At 44.5% G+C, this 21,882-nt stretch overlaps 1 protein-coding gene across 1 annotated transcript in view; it reads left to right on the top strand.

Moving 5' to 3' along the window:
• Nucleotides 1-21,882, top strand: part of USP3 (ubiquitin specific peptidase 3) — a 266,304-nt gene that overhangs the window by 3,140 nt on the left and 241,282 nt on the right. Inside the window, exon 2 of the mRNA XM_078685262.1 lies at nucleotides 13,311-13,371. Coding sequence (XP_078541388.1) covers nucleotides 13,311-13,371 — 61 coding nt within the window. The remainder of the gene's footprint in view (nucleotides 1-13,310; nucleotides 13,372-21,882) is intronic.

Below are 21,882 nucleotides of genomic sequence, written 5' to 3'. Positions count from 1 at the left end.
CGTCTGAGTGGGATCAAGTATGTGTTGATCTTCCAAGAAGTTCACCAACTGCTGGTTGATATATTTTTCAAGTACCTTGCTCACCCATGGGAGCAGGGAGATGGGACGATAGTTGGCTAAGTCAGATGGGTCCAGATTGGGTTTCTTAATTAGTGACCTGACCATGGCTTGCTTCCAGGCAGTTGGCACAATACTGGAGGAGATAGATGCGTTTAGTACGTCCCTAATGACGGGCAAGGTGGTCCGGGATGCTGCCATTAGGATGTCAGGAGGGGCAGGGTCATCCGGCGAGCCTGATTTGATGCTAAGAGCTAGTGATTCAAGGGTGGAAAGATTCAAAAGGGGAAAACAGGTTAGGCTATTTTGTACGGGGGTGGGGGACAGGGCTGGGGATATATTGGGTTGACTTGATGGGTTTGTTTTTGGGGCAGGAAATGCTGAGTAAATCTTGTTTACTTTCTGAAAGAAAAACTTAGCAATATCATTACACTGTGTGACAGATTTCTCAATGTGCGGCACAGGGGGGGGTTTGTTAGTTTTTTAATGATCTGAAAGATCTCTCTCGGTTTAGATTTGGCTTGTAGGATTTTATCAGCGAAATAGGTGGACTGGGCTGCTTTTATTTGAGTTTTATACTCGCTAATAGTTTCACGATAGCCGGTTTTGTTGTCTACTGAGTTGTCTAGACGCCAGCGTCTTTGCGCCCTTCTGCAAAGGCGCTTCTTGTCCCTCAGAGCCTGACTATACCAAGGGGCAGTTTTAAGGGGCCGCTTTAGTACAGTCTTGCTCATAGGGAGTATGGTATCTAGGGTATGATTGATCCAGTTGGCATAGGCCTGGTTTGCCAGGTCAGAATCCTCCTGTTTCTCGGGTTGTGAGCTGGCAAGTTTAGTGCACCAGTTGTTGACCTCAAGGCGCGGCCAGGGACGCCTAAGCCTTGTAGTAGGAGCGGGTGGTAGGGTTCTAGCCGAAGTCCAACTGAAAGGGATCAGAAAGTGGTCTGTCCATGGCAAGGGAATGCCTGGGTCTACTGAGATGTCATGACAGTTAGTGAAGATAGGGTCCAGTAAGTGGCCTTTGTCATGAGTGGGGGTAGTAACGCATTGGATGAGTTGTAAGGCTGCTAAATCCTCAAGTAAAGTGGCAGCTGTATGGTCAGATGGAGAATCAAAATGGATGTTCAGGTCACCCAAAACGGTGAAGTTAGAAGAGGTACTAACTCTATTGGCCACACTAGATGGCAGTGATTCATAAAACTGCTTCGGGGGCCGGGCGGACGATAGATAAGGATGCCCGAGAAACAACTATTGGGTGAGAGATCAAAGTTAAAACCAATGCTCTCACAATCCGAAATAGTCTCTGAGGTGATTCGGCAGTGGTATTGCTCCTTGTGGATCCTGGCCAGTCCTCCTCCTCTCCCTTTAGTTCGATCTTGCCGTATGATTTGATAGCCGGCAGGGAGGGCGTCTACTATCGCGGGGTCGGACTCGGTAGCAAGCCAAGTTTCCGTAAGGAACAATATGTCAGGGTTGTTTTCTTCTAATAATAGGGCAATTTCTGCGCTATGTTTAGGCAGGGAGCGGCAATTAAGTAAAAACATGTGGAAGGCGTATAAGGGCGCCGAGCAAGTGTTGGGTTTGAGCAATACGGAACAGGTGGGACAGGTTTGCGGTAGGTCTTCGGCTTAAAACCTATGCCCAGTGCAAATGTTAGCATTGGGCCTTAGTCTATGGAGGGTTGCTGGAGTGTAACATCTGCGCGATAGTGGCTTAGATGCAGGGGGGGTGGCCCATGGCCCGGACTCGGCGCGGACGAGCGCAGACGAGCTTGCCTTATGCGAAGGCGCGCAATGGACGCGCCCGCTGCGCTCGTTTGCTGCGCTTCCGGCATATGCACATGTATATAGGAGAGGGGGGGAGTGAAGGGGGCGTGGCCTCGAATGGGCGTGTCCCCGATCGTGAGGAGTCCAGCTGGTAGTAACCGGCAATTCTGCCCTACCCAGCGCTCGTTTCTGCCTAAAAAGAGGGTGCCTGCGCACAGTACTCGTGCAGCATGCAGGGTAAGTGAATATTAAAAAAGTTTCAATTTTTAAGCATAAAACACACAATAATTGCTGCTGCTCCCGGCTGTGCCTCAGGAGATAGACTGGCTAACAAGCGCTAGTGATTCAGCGCTGTATTTGTAGATATTTGCTGAGAGGGGGCGTGGCCTCGAATGGGCGTGTCCCCGTCCGATCGTGAGGAGTCCAGCTGGTAGTAACCGGCAATTCTGCCCTACCCAGCGCTCGTTTCTGCCTAAAAAGAGGGTGCCTGCGCACAGTACTCGTGCAGCATGCAGGGTAAGTGAATATTAAAAAAGTTAAAATTTTCAATTTTTAAGCATAAAACACACAATAATTGCTGCTGCTCCCGGCTGTGCCTCAGGAGATAGACTGGCTAACTACAAACTTATGTTCCATAAAAATACCTGCAAGCGAGTTGCTGTCTACCACCGACAGGGTCTGTTTTGTGATCATAGCCCAGTAAAGAGCTTGATATTCATTTTTACTGGGAAATGAGTTTCCTATCGGGTCATCCCACAGGTGTCTTAGCCCCATGTCATACAGATTACACTTAAGCTTCTGGAGCCATTTGATTTTTTAGTAAAAGTCAGCATTCCTGATCCCCATTAGAGCCAGTGCATAGTTTTCCAATTCAGGAGTGGTCCATAACCTCCCCCAATAAGCAAGGGGTCTAAAACCCGCCACCTCATCGTAGGAAGTACAGCCTAGATCTAGTAGCTGATTTGCTTAGAATCAACGATTCGTTAGCTGGGGAAGTCCTTTCCAACACAGAGTGTAAGCATTTAGTGTCAGTGCTTTTTCACAATAGACTATCTAACCTACAAGCATTTTCGACATTTTATACTGTGCTGTTAGAGTAGGGCTCACCCTGTTCACACGTGCCTATCTCAGCAGGGTCCTAACCCTTCTAAACACATTTCATATGCCCGTGTTTGTTATTTAGAAGGACCTAGTCTGGCTTTCAGAAATATAGTTGTGTGTTTTTGTATTTTGTTCCTTAATCATCAATGTCTATTAATTGAGAGAGTAGCTGCCCACCTTTCTGATACACAAATCTTTCTTCTTGTTGGATGACATACATGCTGGACTGTTCCTCTTCATTGTTCTAATACTCACCTCTGAGCGTCCAGGCAAAACTCTCCTGTTCTTTGTACTCTGCATAGTTTAGTTGTTCCCCCTATACCTTCTACCACTGCTTTAGTTTTGTAAGGCATTGTGCTCACATTCCTTTCTATTGAAATGCTTTTTTGCATAACAATTACAGCCAGTGGTTAGATTAAAGGTGCACCAATTGAACATAAATCAATCAATCACTAATCTTATAAAGCACGACTACTCACCTGTGAGGGTCTCAATGTGCTGAGACGCATGATATTGTAAGACGTAAAGCAGTTCTGCCATAGAAGCTACAAAGCCTCGAGGCCTACTTTATCAAAGGCTTTAGTAAGTGTACCAGTGTCACTTTTGATATCTTCATTCAGTTAATCAAAGGTAGCCCATCCTTTCTTATGCCTGGATTCGAGCCGGTAGGGAATTAGTATATAAAGTTTCTACATGTGCTGTGTAATTTTTCACTGATCATCAATTGCATAAACCATCTTTGCACTGACTGACTTCTGCACAACTGGTGTTTGCACTGACCAGTAGTGCAAATGTGTCTCGCTTTGCACCGGTTTGTGTAATATGAGTACAAAAGTGCTACACACAGGTGCAGTTTTAGATAAGCTTGTTTCTTGTATTACACCCTCCGTTTAAACATTGCTTGTAATCCCTTTCCCTTCCAGTTCTAGAATCATACTCCCAATTCCCTAAGGACATGCGTCCCCATTTTCAAATCTCTAGTATAATTTCTTCCCTGTAAAAATAATACCAGGTTGTTACTTCCAACCTTGCAGATAATCCGAAATACCTGATCTTTCTTCACCCGTGAGGATCTCCTCATTAGGCTCCATGACATCGGGCTTGGGGGGACGGTGCTCAACTGGTTTTCTTCCTTTTTGGCCAGCCGCCGCCAGACGGTCTGGGTTCCACCCGGATCCGCCGAGATGCCGCCATTGGGAGTCGGAGTGCCTCAGGGCTCTATCCTGAGCCCCACTCTTTTCAACATCTTGATGACCCCTCTGGCGACATTGGCGGAGTCCTATGGGGCCCGGATCGTCTCTTATGCTGACGACACTCAGCTCCTCTTCACCTGTCGTAAGGGTGAAGAGTTTGATGGCGAAGGGATCCGCGAGTGCCTTGGGGCTGTTTTTAGCTGGTTTTCACAAAACAGCCTCAAGTGCAACTCGGATAAGTCCGAGATACTATTCTTCGGATGCCCCTCTGAACCAGATTGGCGAGGCTGGTGGCCTGTAGACAAGTTCCCTCCCACACAGTCATCTAAGTGGGCTAAGAACCTGGGAGTCAAAATCGACAATGAGCTGTCGCTCAAATCCCAGGTGTCCACCCTTACGGGAACCTGTTTCGGGATCCTCAGAATGTTGCGCAAGTTTTTCCCCTTACTTTCGGAGCAACATCGGAGGATTGCCGTTCAGGCCCTCATAGGGTCCAGATTGGACTATGCTAACGCTCTTTATCTGGGCCTGCCTGAATACCTCCTCCAACGCCTGCAGATCACCCAGAACGCTGCTGCGCGTGCCATCTTTGGCCTTCATCGTCGGACTAGTGCCTCTCATCTTCTTGCATCCCTTCACTGGCTCCCGGTGCGGAAGAGGATACTGTTTAAGACCATGACTCTTGCCCACAAGGCCTTATATGGCACTGGTGCCAAGTATCTTCAGAGGAGGCTGGACTTTTATCGACCGGCACGCTCCCTTAGGTCAGAAACTTTGGCCTTGGCTCGGGTTCCACGTATCAAAAAGGCTCGGCTAGGCGGCCGGTCTTTTAGCTTTCTCGCTCCTAAGCTTTGGAACTCATTGCCGTTGTCTCTGCGGAGCACTTCTAATTTGCTTATTTTCAGGAAAAACTTGAAAACTTGGCTATTTGCCGGATAATTCTCCCCTCTGTGGCCCCTTTTTTTGTTACTGTTATGTTTTCTGCCCCCCTTTTGGTTTGGAGCTCAAAGCGCCGGGACACTCCTTTGGAGTAGCCGTTGCGCTATATAAGCCCTAATTTAACATTAACATTAACATTAACATTAACATTAAGTTCATATGTTGTCCACTCCTTAGCTAATAAAAAAAGTCTGAAGTTGAATTAGACAAATATAACGAAATCTTAAGTATGAGAAAATACCTATTACCTGTGGTATACGACTAACCGTGTCACATATATATAGTGCTTAATGTATGTCTTCCCCTCTCAAAGTGCTGTCACAATATTTGTCACTCTTCCTCCACAGCCCTGATTTTTCCCAGATGCCTATAGTTTGTCGCCTTTGATTTTTTAAAATAGTGGAATGTCTGTCATATATGACGGGCCTCTCAAGAAAGAGATGCAGATTTGTGAACATTTTACGTGGAAAGGAGAGACTCTGTGGATTCGTACACACTCTAACTTATCCAGTACTGTTTTTAGGTCGAGCCTGGGCAGCGCATGCCCTGCTCTGCAAGGCACGCTGTATTCAGGTATGGACTTGAAGCTCCTCCCGCTCTCAGCCCATATTTTTCATTGGCTTGTGTCATTGCCCTTTGGAAACTGTGGCTTTTCATTGTTCAATGGGCTTAGTAGTCCCTCCTTAGTACCGCCTTGTCTCATTTTGTATTCTCCAATGAGGACGTTCCGGTTTCATGTGCTGTTACTCGGTAGGCTTTAATTACAGCCGCCAAGCACTATTTGCTTAAATATTTTTCCCCTGCCTGCTGTTGTAGGCAGGACACACTCTCACCCATTGATTTTTTTCATAGCATGACATGCTCAAAAAGTGGCGGCCGTGCCTTTGGTTTATTTGCAAAAAGAACAATTGATGGATAGAATGCTGAAAAAGGTCATACATTCACCCCAGTACAGAGATCTGGGCCTAAATCCATCTTTTTTTGTCGCCCTAACTGGGAAGGACATGCTCAGCCACGGGTCCCGCGCTCACTGCGCCACTGGATTCAAGCTAGCCTGACTGATGAGGGGTGATACCCCGAAACCGATCCAAGGATGCTTGTTTCCGGTCCAGGGAGGACCTGGCTTGGCAGTTTGGGCTGGCCTGTTCCCAAAAGGGGTCAAGACTGATTTGCATGTGGCTGGGTCCAAACTGGGGTGTCGTGGTGAGCTAAAGAGTGATGAATTAAACCCAGATCCTTGTGATAGGGGGGTGAATGTTTGCATTGTTTAGCATTCCGGCCATCAATTGTTTCTTTTGCATATGGTCTATTTGCAACACTGAATGCGGTCGCATTATTTTTTAAATTATCATTTTATATATATTTTTTAACAGCCCCATGCCACACTTTCACTTTAATGCCTGACGCACGGGCCCCTTTCCTTAGATAAGCCGTGTCTGAGGAAAGGGGCACGGCCGCCATTAAAGTGAAACTGCGGCATCGCCCGTTTTTACAATAAAAGCATTTGTTTGTCAATTAGACAAACAAATGCTTCCTTTTGTAGAAACGCCCTATACCCCGCCTTCACTTTAATATCGGTGCAACCCTTTCTTTGGACACAGGTTGTCTAAGGAAAAGGGCGCCGCCGACATTAACGTGAAAGGGCAGCCTGCATGGGCACTTTTACAAACAAGCATTTGCAATGCAATAGGTGTTGCATTTACGAATTTCGTAAATGCGAGAACTATTGCACGAGCCAATCTCTGAACTTGTTTGCTATCTAAATCATTCAACAAACATCACGTAAAATATGAAAAATCTCTTTAGATTTAAAAAAGTGTATTACTTTGACATGTGGAAGCTTTGGCATTAATGTTTCACATTATAGCACTGTACTACGAAGTGACAGTTTTTAAACATGAAACATTAGTGAACTGTATTTTTGAATAGCAACATAAGTCTATTAAATCAAACAAAATACGTTTTTGTATAGCTGATTATCAGAACTCACATATATTGAAGTGGTTTCATATGCAATTGTTAAGAAAATGTAGCTTCAGTGAAATAAATGATTTGCCTAAGATCACATAATTTAAGCAGGGTAGTTGAGATTTATCCAGGTTTTCTGATTTCAGTTTCTACAAAGCAGCCACTAAATGGGTATATTTTTGTCTTTCTTTATTTTTTTATGATACACATATTGTTTTACCTCTGTGTGTATTTTCTGCAGTTTTTATATTGTACGAACTCCACCCAAAGCTATTGGATCGCTTAACTTGAGCACCAGTTCTATAAGACAAGGTCCCATCCTTTGTAGGCCTGGGGAGATTATGTTTTGGTCAGAATCGCAAGGTGTTGAACTGACACCAGGACTCAGACATGGGTCCCCTGTTCCAAAGTTGGCATCACTGGCCAACACTACATCCTGGATTTAGAGCGCTTGGCAGGCAAGATCCACGCTGAAAGCTCGGCGCTTTATGGGCTCGAGAATCCAACCGGACCTGAAGCCGAGCCAGGGCCGGGCTTCCTGCTGAAGCCTGACTCAAACTTTCAGTTGCTCGCCCCTTTGTCCACCTATAGCTTTTCACAGATTTGCAGGATTCATCCTCATCGCCAAATAAGGGTATTTGCAAAAACACTCTTCCAAAAGTCTTCCCTCTTTATTAGCACCCATACACTGGGCGCCAAATAAGGGTATTTGCAAAAACACTCTTCCAAAAGTCTTCCCTCTTTATTAGCACCCATACACTGGGCGCTCAACAAAAGCACCGTAACAGCATCAACGAACTTCGAGCCTCTTTTTAAACCTAACCAACACTGCATCAACCTGTGCGGTAAAAGAAACACAACCTAATGCAGTGGAGTGTTTGCCATGACAACACAAGTACTCATTACTACAATGTGCCAGTGTAGTCTTTTAAGCTGTGCCAACATTCAGTCATATTTCTGTTTGCGTTGGTTCCTATTTTTGGTAGTAAAAATCTAGGGGCATATGTATCAAATGATTTTTCATTCGCAAACGCTGCGATTCGCAAAAATACAGCGTTTGCGAATGAAAAATCGCTAAACGCGATGTATATGTTTTCTCATCGCAAAATGTGCGATTCCTTAATTTTGCTTAAGCATTTAAGGAATCGCAAATTGCGATTCCTTAAATGCTATGTATCAAGCACCCAAGTTGTGCGATTACTCCTTAAGAAATCGCAAATTATCACCAACTTCAAGTTGGTGGTAATTTGCGATTTCTTTCACAAATGCACTTTTTTGCATTTGTAAAGGTGCCATGCGGTAAGTGCACATACATGCCTAAGGGCATGTATGTGCACCATATGTGCACACATGTTCATTTCAGGGGTGCATCAGGGTGTCCATATGATACCCTTGCACCCTTGAAATTATTCTCAATTTGCGATTCTCAAATTGCGAATCGCAAATTGAGAATGACTTCACATTCATTCCTATGGGCCTCCTGGAATGAACATGTGCCCCCTAGTCACCATACTTAAAAAAACAAAAAACTGGAAACCATCCGGGGTGCCACCCATTCGGTGCTCCACAAGAATGGTGCGATTCATTAGATCAATACAGTCAGGCACACCTATCCTCTTTAATTTTACTTGCAAGTGGCTCGTTAATCAGCTCGGCATAATGCATTTCCTGCTTGACTACCAGCATTCTTAGTTGACACTGCAGTGTTTGAGGACACGTTTAATTTTCCCAAAAGACCCCCCATTGGTATGGTGCACTGTCTTTTAAAAAAATATATATATATGTAATTTCTTATCTTTGGGAGCTTCTTTCCATCCTGCACGCCCGTCTTCTGTTTTTTTCTCGTTATCGTTATGCTTACCAACCCTCCCTGCTATAGCATGGACTTGCTTCATCAGCCTATTGCAGCCTGCATCTGGAAACTGCCGATTGCACTTTTTCGAGGGCCTGGGCGCTACTTAAGAGTGAGAGTTTTTTTTGGCTTTGCCAATGCTTTTGTGTTTTGTTTTTTTGTTGTATCTGGCCGTTAATCCGACGGAGTGTTGTCCAGTTGAAGTCGCCGGCCGGGCCTTGGTTTTTCCTGTCACCGGTCTCCCGTGACAGCTGGGGCTGCTGCTGAGCCGCGCTGCATTGTGTGGCCGGCCCCAGCCGGCAGCTGCGAGGCTTGTGAGCCGGCCGACCGGGGGCTCTTTGTTCCCGGCCCTTCCGCCCAAGCCTTCTTTCCACACAAGTTTGTCTGTTCCTGAACAGGACTCGTTCGGTTTTCTCTCCACGTTTGTGTGAAGCGATAAGAAGCCCCTGTACTTTGTTTGAAGGGGGCTGCTCTTGTGTTTTTATTCCTGAAAAATGCACATTTCCTGCTTGGGTTCTACAAAATATTCCACCAGTTCAGTGCGTTTCAAAGTAAAACTGTAGACGGGGTGCTGCTTTTAAATGTGCGATGTTGCAGCTGTGCCTCTTGAAGGGTTAGCTAGTGAACTTCTCTTTACATGTTTTAAGTCACTGAACACCGAAATGTAGGCAATGCGTTTTAAGTGTACCTGGAAATGCTACTTTAAACGGGTTTAAGAGCAGGCTAGTGTTAAAACGTGCCATTTGTGGCTTGTGTGTCATCCTCTGTTTTCATCCATACTGGGTTAAAGAAGGGGCTACCAACCCATATCCCTCAGGAATGTTTTCTTTATTTATTCATTCTAGAGTTTTTTTCTTCGTATTATCCCAGACTTAAATTAACTTGCTTACAGTGAAAAGAGAATTAAGGAACCCCATAATAACGATTGTATAGGACAACGATGTTGCTTGTTTGTATGTTATTGGCTCTTCTTGGAAACGAAATACCTTATAAGCTTTGGAAGGGAGTTAATGTCGTGTATCAGACAATCTTGTGTATCCTGTGTTTTTAAAAAAAAAAATTAAATTTATTTCCTAACTGTAGGGTTCACTACTAGGAATTAAATTGCACTCTGAAATGGACTCCATTGCGTGTTGCAGTGTATAAAATCTCTACATAAGTAACATTTTATGTTAGTTTTCAGTCCCAAGTTTTCTCATAAAGTGTGGTTATGTGCCCCCCGCTTGTTATTGACTTTTCCTCCCTCTCATTTCAGTCTGAATCCCGTTTAATTTTTTTTATTTTAAACACATTTTTATTCAGCTTTTATAGTTGGTACAGCATCGACCCAAGGGCCTACACACCAATACAATTTCGAATTTTAGATATAAATGTCGCTGTGTAACAATTAAGAATACTACAAAAAAAGGAAGTGAAGAAAACAAATAGTTAACCATTATTAAACTGAGCACAGATTTGGCACCCCAGCTTCTCCCCGCTCCATCCAATCATTGACGCATCATATCAAACAGAACAATTATATCAAATTTACAGAGGTTACGCAATTAGATTGCCCACCCATGCTATGAGGGATTCCGGGGTTCTACCACTGATAAGTCTATACCGCTATAGTCAGCCCATCGTTACCATACTTTCTCGTGTTTTTGCGGGGCACCACGCTTTTTATTCTTTAGCTAAAGTTCTTTTAGCCATAACTGGCTCAGAATGGCTATGTAGTTGCATATGTTAAAGTTAATTGCGTGGTTGTTGATTTATTGTCATGCTTTGGGATCTCTTCGTTCATACGTCTTGAGAATGGTCAGCTCGTGCTGATATATTACGGTGTTGCCCGATTGACAGCTCTGCATCATCTTGTACTTTGCGCATCCTAGAAACCTTGCTTTGGATCCTTCAGTCTATTTTACTGATATTTTTGTGCTTTGGACTTAACACCATGAGATGTAGGAGAGTGCACCTCATATTATTTTAACAATTTGTACTTTCGTTGGTAGTCAGGCATATTGCTCCATACTGTTATGACTCTCTTCATCTGGAAGGGATTCAAGCTTGGATGGATGTCTGACTTCTTCCAAGGTATCGTATGCATCGTAGAGAGCTCCTCAGAGAGTCAGTCAGTCAGTCAAGTACACTTTATTCGATTTGTTAAAAATCATAAAAGACATAAAACATTTATATACAAATTTCCTCAGAGAGTATTTTCCTTTGCATTTCTTCATGTCCTTCCTTGATTGTCCTGTTCGATATTATGTGTTTGAATCTTGTGCAACTTTTCTCTTTTTCAGTGGTGTTCCAGTATTCCTATTTGTATGACTTTTTTAATGCACATTTTCTAGCATTATAGAAAACATGCATTCATTAAATTGGGCCAGCAAAAATCAACCTCCCCTTGTTCTTTTCTTTTGCTGTTTTTAAGTTTGCAGCAGTTCAGTACTTCAAATCCTATTTCCAGTTTGTAGATTAGGTAACTACCTGACGCATCAGCATGCACACCGTACCTAAAGCTTATTGTTTGGGGTGGCATTTATTTTCTCTCCGTTTTTATTCATCTCATTCATCGTTGTCTTTGCTTCCCATCCTTTTGTGTCTATCAGTGATTTACCTGGAACTACTTAGCAGGGTGATCAGCTCTATTGCCTAGCTATGTGGAGCGTGTCCTCCAAACAGGCATTTGGAAGTGTTAACTACAAGCTGGAAAACAATCTGCCCTTCTCAAAACAAGGACAGAATTTCAGGCCTCCCATTTTATTGTTTAAATACTTTTTTAATATGCATTATTACGTGCTGCGCTTGTTCACGTACGCAGGTATATGCATTATTTCTCCAACAACGCCCATTCTGAGAAGGAAAATATTGTTTAAGTGATCGGTGACACGGATCTACAATTCATTAAGGAGTAGCATTTGAATGGAATGCAGTTTGTTGCGCAAGCCTGGCAGCAGGAAGTGACAATCCAGTGATAATGCTGCCTCCTCTTCCTGATCAGCGATGCCTCCCTACAATGCTCATTCAATCTTCAGTGCTTTCGTCACAGAGAGAATACTGAAGCTCATTAGCAATACAAACCTCATCCTATGTATACGTAGCTAACTCCTCGTCACAGCTGGCAAACCACATGCATCTTTTTCATGGTCCAGTACTCCTTGATGGGATGCACCGCACACATTTTTAAAGCATGCTTTATCCACTTCAGTTATAGTGTTAAACATTAAAGATCACCATAGCACAAACAGCCGCTTGAAATATTAAATTATCTCCTTCCTGAATTCATCAATGGGGATACATTCCTCCCTCATAGGTGGCAAGCTGCATGATGTCATGGGCAGTGTAGCCTTTCATACATATTGCTAACATGTTAAGTTCTCCAAGTTTCTGTTTTTTCTTGTTCGTTCATTATGCTCATGGTATGCTAACGTGCCAAAAAAAGACAATTTTCACTGTATGCTGCACAGCAGAATATTCAGTGGGTGGTAGAAGTCCTTGGACTTATCTTCAGGGCCACACATGCTGATGCTTTAGCCTGATCAGACTACTGTATAGTTTCTCCAATGTCATGCCATGATGGCCACCAATGCAAAAAGAACAATTAAGGGACAGAATGCAGAAGAATGTCATACATTCACCCCAGTACAGAGATCTGGGCCTAAATCCATCTTTTTTGGCTCACCATGACATTCCAGTTTGGACCCAGCACCCCTCCTTTCCTGTCTTGACACCAACTCCTTTCCACGTGTATGAAATGAAGCAAACCAATTGATCTTCACCTACAAATTTGAAGACTTTTCTCAACTACTATTTATTCTTGGCTGACTTCCCTGGAAATCCTGAATCCACTTCCAAACCCACTGCTTTAGTTGTGATCTACAATTAGTAGATCTCATGTCTCACCAAGAAAGTCATTCATTGGACTCCAAAGATCCAGATTTCTTACTGTATTCTTACCTGATATAAATAATGAGTTGTAATGCAGAATAAACAGTCACTGACAAATGCATTCACATATCTACTGGTAATCTGGTACGTGTTGTTGGAATGCTTTTTTTCAGACACAAATCCAGCTGTTTGCAAATTCCCAAGGTTTGAGACTTAAGTCATTTTAGGGGTCTGAAAATTCTTTTTGACTCCTTCTGGTATATTGGCCAATCTGAAAATAAGAAAGGCATGTTTTAATTGATGCTTGTTTGTATTACTGTTTAAATACTTTGTTTTTGCATGTTGTCTCCAAATATTTGTAGATCCATAAATGCCGACCAGAAATCTTTGGGGAAGTAGCACTGTTTCCACTGCTACAATGTGCAATACAAAAGTAAAGTAGGGTCTTGCATTGTACCCTATGCGATGTGAAATGTAAAGATCACTATCTTCATCACTTGTTTGGAAATGCTTTCACCACATTAAGATCAAAATATATTGTAAACAATGCGTCTTCTTTTTTCAGTGTGTCGCTCTAACAAAAGTCCCTGGGTTTGCCTGACCTGTTCAAGTGTTCACTGTGGAAGGTAAGTGGAGCATTGGCTATTACTCGTGCTAGCGGGACTGGGACATGGCCTCACCATTAAATGTTTAATCCACATTTTCATGTCTATTAGTCCTATGACACCTTTGACTGGCCGTGAAGGAAGCCTTAAAGAGTTTTTTTCATTTCTGAAACACTCAATGAATTCTGTTGCACAATTCACACCTGTGGTGGATTGCATTGCTCATAACCTATGGTCTGCTTTTCACGCCCAGGTTAGTTCAATTCCAGTGTCCCACGTAGTGCTTTGTCCAGAGGATTCAGGTGGTAGCTGCCTCCTCGTCAGATCCAGGTTGCTGCATAATGTTCCTTTTCTTGCTATTCTCAGACACAGTGCAGCTGTAAGCTCGAGACATTGTAAGGTGTCGCAGTTCACTAGGATAGGACTGATCGCTTGTTTCCCTACCCGCTTGCTCTTCTTTTCAGGCAGGGCTTGAAATTCTTTTTCCCCATTTATTCTGGGCTGTTGTTTGCCCAGGTTCCTCTTTTCTGCTCTGTATGATTTCAGGCCAGGTTACGGAATTGTGGGGTTTCTTTCAGGGCCATGTTTCTGTCTAAATCTGGTTAACTTTTAGAGCTGTGCTGCTATCTTATTCTAGGCTGCTTTTCAGGCGGGCCCCTCCCGTGCCAGGATTTTAGGCTCTGGTGTAAGCTCAGTGGGGTATGGTCTCTGGTTCCATCTCACCTTTCCCAAGTAGCTGTCCCTGGTCTAGGTAAAACAATGTCCCTGGTGAGATGAGCCCTCTTATGTTGTTACCAAGGCATTGGATGTGCACAAGGCTGCTGTCGTGACATGGTTTTGGTGCTGGTTGGCAGGGTTGCCAGGTGGCAGTTAGGGTGCCAGTGTCCAGTACGATGTCCTCTCCTTCAGGGTATACAGCTGGAGCCATCTGTATGTCCTCAATGAGCTGGAAAAAATGGCACTCTTCCAGACAGCACAGTAGTCTGTTTTGCTAACTACTTCTTCTGAAAGCTTCCCTTGGAATACATTCCTTCCATTGCTTACAATTCCCTTTGTGGGTTGTAACTCACAGTTGCTTGCTTTCTATTTGCTAGCTTTATTTATTTAGGTTGTCCAGCTTGAGTTTGTCCTTCCTGTGAAGCATTGTATTCATAGTTTTCTCCCCTGAGGTGCGGCCTCAGGGTAGCATTTTCTGCAATAAAAATATTGTTCTTATCTTGTCACATTTGCTGTGCATTCCACGACATAAGTCAAATGTCAGGTTCTGCCTTGGAGGGAGCTTAGAGTTTATTTTTCTTTCTCTGACTTCATATTCGGAGAATTCATGTGACAATCCTGTGGGGTACCCATGTAGTAGGCAAGACTGTAGGATTTTATTTTTTCTAGCACACAACAAAAATGAACTGTGCTGATATTTCTGAATAGATCATAATTGGAAAATTACAAATAAAGCAAATTTCTTTTTTTGTAATTCTGAAGTGTGGTGGAAAAAAATATTTTAATATGATCAAAACATATCAATACACTAGGTGATTACATTTCCACACGTTGTTTCTTCTCAGTAAAACTGTATGTATGTGCAAATGTCATGGTCATTTCAATTTAAAATATGCTGTGTGTAAGGAGAGTGTGCTACCACGCCATGCATACATCACACTACTCCACTTTAAAGCACTCTGTGCTCTTGCACTCTAGGACACGTCACTCCATTCTACACCACTCCACTCTACGACATGTCCCTCTACTTTACGCCCCTCCGCTCTAAGATACTCTACGACATGCCATGCCAACCCACTCTATGCCACTTCATGGACTACCACTTACTCCTCTGCAATCTACCCCACTCAAATCTACCCCACACCACTCCAATCTACCCCACTGCACTCCAGTCTACCCCAATCTTTCCCACTCCACACTAGTCAAACCCACTCCACTCCAAACTATCCCACTCCAGTCTACCCCAGTCAACTTCCTTCAGATTTACTCCAATCTACGCCACTACAATCTACCCGAATGTACCCCACTACAGTACACCCAATCTACCCCACTCCACACTACCCACTATTTTCCGGTGTAATTCACTCCAATCTTACTCAATCTTTTCCACCTCACTCCAACTTATCTCATTCCAATCTACCCCACTCCACTCCAATATACCATGCTCCAATCTACCCATTCTACACCACTCCTCCCCAATCTACCCCACCTCAGTATGCCTCACTCGAATCTACCCCACCATACTCCAATCTACCCCACTTAACTCTACACTAATACAATCTGCCCCACTCCACTGTACTCCAATCCACTCCACCAATCCAACCTAGTCTACTCCACCTGACTCCATCCCACTCCACCAATCTAACCCAGTCAATCCCAACCCACTCCACCATTCTAGCCCAGTTTACCTCAACCCACTCCACTTGAATCTACCCCAATCCGCTCAAATCAACTCCATGGTACCCCACTTCAGTCTCCACTCCAATCATTCTGACTCCAGTGTACCCTACACCACTACAGGCTACCCTACTACAGTCTACCCTCTACTCCAGTGACCACTCCAATCCATCCCACTCCACTCCAATCTACCACACTCCACTCTACCCCACTCCAGTCTACACCTCTTCACCCCACCCAGTTTACCATGCTCCACTCTACCCCAGTCTACTCCACCCCAATCTACTCCACCCCACCCCACAACACCCTGCTCCTGCCCAATCGATCCCACTCCATTCCAGTCTACCCTACTCCAATCCACCCAGTCTACCCAACTCCAATGCCCTCCAGTCTATCCCGCTCCACTCTACTCCTCTCTTCCCCAATTTACCCTAGTCCACTCTACTCTACCCCAATCTACCATGATCTGCCCTCTCAAATCTACTCCAATCTAACATCTGCAATCTACCCCACTCCACTGAAATGTACCCCAATCTACACCACACCACTTTACCCTACCTCACTATACCCCACTCCAATCTACCCGATTCCACTCCAAACCAACCCCAACCTACCTCACCCCAGTTTACCCAAATCCAATCTGCCCCATCCCACTCCAATATACCTTACTAACCCTCTACCCCACTCCAGTGTGCCCCACTCCACTCTACTCCAATCCACTCCACTATGATAGTCTACCCCACTCCAGTCTACCCCTCTCCACCCCAATCTATCCTACTCCACTTTGCCCCACTCCATCAATCTAACCCAGTCAACCCCAACCCACACAAATCTACCCCACTCCACAACAATCTACCCCAACCCAGCCTATTCCAATCTACTCCAATCTTCCCCCTCTCCAGTCCTCCCCCTCCTCACCAGTCTACCACACTTCAATCTACCCCGCTCCAATCGCCACTCCATTTCAACCTCAACCAATCTGCCTGTCTACCCTACACTATTCCAGTCTACCCTACTACAGTCTACCCTCCCTAATCCATCCTGCTCCACTCCATCCCGCTCCACTTCCATCTACAGCACTCCATGCTACCCCAAGCCACTCCACTCTATCTCACCCAATCTTCCCCACTCAAGTCTACGCCAATCCAATCCGTCCTAATCTTCCACACTCCACTCTACCCCAATTTACTCTACCCCTATCCAATCTGGCCCAATCTACTCTACTCCAATCTGTCCTACCCCACGCTACCCAACTTCAAACTATCCTACTCCAATCTAGTCCACTCCACTCTAATATTCCCCACTCCATTCCAATATGTCCTACTCCAATCAACCAGCTACACCACTCTCCAATTTTCCCCCATCTCCAATTTACCCCAATCTACTCCACTCTACCCTACCCACTCCAGTCTATTCCACTCCAGTTTTCCCCAGTCTGTTCTACTCCAATTCACCCCACCCCACTCCACCCCACTCCTTTCCAGTGTTCCCCAATTCACTGTACTCTACCCCACCGTATCCTGATCTGCCCTCTCGAATCTACTCCACTCCAATCTACCCCACCTCACTCCAATTGACCCCATTGTATCCCACTCCAATCTACCCCACTCCAGACTACCACATTAATCTACGACACTCCAATCTACCACACTCTATTCCACTCCAATTTCCCCCACTCAACTCAATCTATCTCGCTCTACTCCACTTCAATCTACCCCACTCCAGTCTACCTCACGTTACCCAATCGACCCCACTACAATCTACCCTATTCTACCCCAATATATTTCACTACAATCTACCCCACCCCACTCCACACTACTAACTTTTATTCATGGTGTACAGCTGCCACAGTGGCAAAGTCGAGACCTATTGGCTTTGCTAATGTGTGTCTTCTCTATTGCTTATTGTTTGTCAAGATCATACATAGCTATGCAGGGAGAGCAGAATTGCATGGCTGCTACATGCGAGAAAATGTCCCTTTTTGTGTGGTCACCTTCAAATTTTGATGAATTGTGTTGCTGGGTTTTAGGCTATGCACTTAAAGGCGCTGCCATCCAGGGCCCAGTGTATGTGCTCTGTAGCATGTAACAATTGGCTTATCTCTGATTGGCATATTTAACTCCCCTGTAAGCCCATACTATATGGTGTAGAATCTTCACCAGTGGCATAGAAAGTTAAATGTAATCTGTGAATGGCAGCACTTATTGTGCCATCTACCAGTTTGACAAGGAATACATGCCTTCAGGCCCACCAATGTAGTTTGACAGATGTAGTTTAAACCCGCAGACCCACCTGCCAAAATATTCATATTGACCGCTCAGTAGGCCTGGTAACCCACGAGGTATGGTGCCTAGTATTTGAAAATGGGGCATGTAGAATTGTTATGTTGGCATGCCTCTGCAGTGACAAGCCCTCCAAAAGCTTTTTTTATTGTGGGTAGAAACCTCTAAATGTCCTATGGGGAAAAACAGAGTGCAGATTAATCTATTAATTTTGCTATCTGGGATTTGGGACAGGCTAAAGAAAGGATCCAAATATTACTTTGTAATATGTATTAAAAATCCAATCAGTAGTGAAGTTAGATTTTTAATAACAATTTAGGAAAAGTTACTTTAAAAAAGTTACCTTTTCCCTGTCTGCAGTTCCTGCAGGATAATTTGCATTAGCTGCCAGCAGCTTGGCAATGCTTGACAATAATGAGTTGTGAAACATCCTAGAACTGGACAGTGGCCTGTGCATGTTTGGCAGGATGGGTTGGATATAAGGTATGTGACATCTATCCTCCCAGAAAGAACATCTGGGAGGGTTTAGGACTTTAATTTACTTCAAAGGGTGAGGACTGCCCATTCATAAGATAGTGAAAGGTGAATATCTGGGGGCTAAGGCTACACTGTAGTCAGCCTGGCCTTAGCCCAGCAAAAGGGAGAGTTACTCCTAGAACCACTTTTATATTACTTAGAAGGATGAGACTGCTCAGTTACCTAGACACACCTCGGGTGGACTCTTGCTCTCCTGCCATAGCGGAAGGAATCTGACATCTTGCATTAGCCTTAAAATAGTGCATGCTGAGTGTTTGCAGTAAGGCAAAGAGAATGTGCTGTAAAAGTGGGTAGGGTTTCCCCCGGAAACCTTTTCCCCATTGATTTGAAGCGAATGGGAGTGTGCGAATGGGAGCGTGGTTACTGAGCTATAGGAAAATGGACCCCGCCACCAGCTCCTCAGAACACTTTCTGGACCTGCGTAAGAACGTAAGAGAACTAAACCTTCTGCCAGAAACTTGTGAGGAAACCTCATGGATGGACCTGCTCCAACTTCTACCAAGAACAAAGAAGTGAACTCTAAGGGTCAGATGGCTATAGGTGACCTCCTGTGTGGCAACAGGGACATTAAAAGCTGCAAGAGGCCTTTTATTTTCGATTCACCATTCGCAACTCGAAGAGGACTGGACCTTGCTGGTGGCCCCTGAAGGAGTGAGTCCTGACTCCTGAGTGCTTTGCCTCAGACCCTGGAAGCCTTGATCGTGCCCAGAAGGATTCTCTCTGAAAAATGAGGAATTCGTAACATTTTGGACTTCCAGACTGCTGTAGGGCCAGGACCAACCCCCAAGTCAATCCACTGAAGGTGTGACCTCACCGGGTTGGAAAATCAGGTTAGTTCTCTTTGGAGATTTTCGCCTCCTGAAAATCCAGTTCAGCAGACCCTCGTAGTAAGTCTGTCCTACTTTGGTGCTACCTTCCTGGATACAGACTGCTACCTTTCCCAGCTGAAGGAATCTGAGATCAAAACAATAGACTAATTCCAAAGGTAGAGATCTTGACCAGGTAAATGCGTAAAAAGTAGTCGCCCCAACGCTTGGACTTGGGCGGATGTGAAATTTGAATTTCTCCCATTCTGAGATTTTCCCACCAAAACCGCTGTCTTCAGCAGGACGTCGTCCAGCGGCTCTCTGACTTTGAGAGTACTTCAGCAGTCAACCTGCAACCCTTCCCCACTGGAGGATTTCGACTTCCATTTTAGAGACTAAGTCAGAAGGTAAATCTTTAACCGGGATGAACCTGCTTTGTGTATCCAACCTGTGCTCCATTGTGGTCCACCTGAAATCATACCTATTATAGTACAAAGTTGGTTTAGGGAAGCAACTGATTTATGCCTCCCTATTTCTAAACAAAAAAAAAACACACATCATCCCCCTGCACCCTGGTATAATGATTCTTTGAAAATTTCTAAATCGTGTTGTAAAGTTTTAGAAAGAAATTGGAGGAGAAACTATGATCTCACAGACAAACTAGCCTATAAAGCAGCCCTGAGTAAGTACCACAAAGAATGCAGGCAGGCACGTTCTGCCTTTGTGAACTTAACCATCTCCAAAGCTTCTAATAGTGCAAAAACACTATTTAACACAGTGAAAATTCTGGCAGGCTCAGATGCAATAGCCAAACCACCTTTTCTGTCCAAATCCAAATGTGAAGAACTAGCAACTTTCTTCATAGACAAGTGGATGGTATCTACCAAGAAATCGTTTCACAACAAGATGAGGCCTCTAGACCTGAGGTTTCCACGTCTGATTGGGTGCATGAACACAATCTAGTAAAAACCGACCATGTGTTAACCGCTTCGGCGCTGATGACGGAACCGCTCCGTCATCAGCGTCGGTTGAGCTGTGCTGATGACGGAGCGGTTCCGTCACGGCCCGCCCAGCTCGATAGAACGCTCATGCGCGGCGCGAATTCTGCGCCTGCGCTGAGCGTTCTATTGAGCGGGGCGGGCCGTGACGGAACCGCTCCGTCACGAGCACAGCTCAACCAACGCTCGTGACGGAGCGGCTCCGTCACGAGCATGCGGCCGCCGCGCGGCCGCCCCAAACCGTTAGCACTGCGGCGGAATAGCCGCCACAGTGAAGGTGTTAAAGGACTGGCCCTTATTGACAACCAGTACCATGGGAGAGTTATTAAATTCAATCAAATCAGGATCACCGAGGGATCCGATCCCAGCTAACATTCTTAAAAAACTTGATTACTCAGTGATGTCAAACATAACTAATGCACTCAATACATCAATTAAAGATGCCTAAGTTCCAGCTCTCTGGAAGCATGCTATGATTCCCCCTTTATTGAAAAAACCAAATGCAGACAAATCCGACACAAAAAACTATCGACCTATTTCTTTACTCCCAATTCTGTCCAAAATCCTGGAAAAACACATTCATATACACCTAACACAATATGTTAATACCCACCTTTTACTTCACCCATCACAGTCCGGCTTCAGGACAGGTTTCTCGACGGAAACCACACTCTTGGGTGTGACAGAGACAATCCGCCAGAAATTGGATCAAGAGGAAACAGTAGCGCTCATCCTTTTGGACTTGAGCGCTGCTTTTGATACTATCTCAAACAGAGTGCTCTTAAAAACACTGATCAACATAGGAATTGGCGGAGACGCCCTCAAATGGATTCAAGACTTTCTTTCAAATAGAACGTTCCAAGTTTTCTCCCAAAACGCTTGCTCCAAAACACATTCATTTAGCCATGGTGTACCGCAGGGATCTATCTTGAGTCCGCTTCTCTTCAACCTTTATGTAAAGCCTTTGGCGGAGTTAGCTGAGGAGTCGGGACTCACGATCTACTCCTATGCAGATGATTCACAAGTTATTTTCTCCCTTGCGATTCAAAATGCAAATGATATCTCGATGCTTAAAATTGGACTAAATAACATCGCAACATGGATGAAGGCAAACTTCTTAAAATTTAACGGAGAAAAAACTGAGGTAGTAATTTTCGGAAAACAGAAGCACCTATGGAGCCAAAAACACTGGCCACAAAAAATGGGTAACCTCCCGATCCCAGTATCACAAGTACGTGATCTTGGTATACTCCTTGATAATAATTTGAGCATGCATGCACAATCAATTAAAGTTGCAGCCACCTGCTTTTCCATCATTCGGTGGCTGAGAAAAATCTGCTGGATGCTCCCAGAGTCAACTAAAAAAACAGAAGTCAATGCCTTAATCACGTCCCGTTTAGACTACGGTAATATTCTTTACTTGGGATCAAATAAAACAATTCTCCACCGTTTACAGATGGCCCAAAATGCGGCAGTCAGATTATTATGTAAAGTACCAAAAAGAGAACCAGTTTC

The sequence above is a fragment of the Lissotriton helveticus genome, chromosome 3_2, assembly GCF_964261635.1.
Source record: "Lissotriton helveticus chromosome 3_2, aLisHel1.1, whole genome shotgun sequence".
Classification (NCBI taxonomy): Eukaryota; Metazoa; Chordata; class Amphibia; order Caudata; family Salamandridae; genus Lissotriton; species Lissotriton helveticus.
Note: the sequence above shows the minus strand (reverse complement) of the source record. Positions and strands in the feature narration are given on the sequence as shown.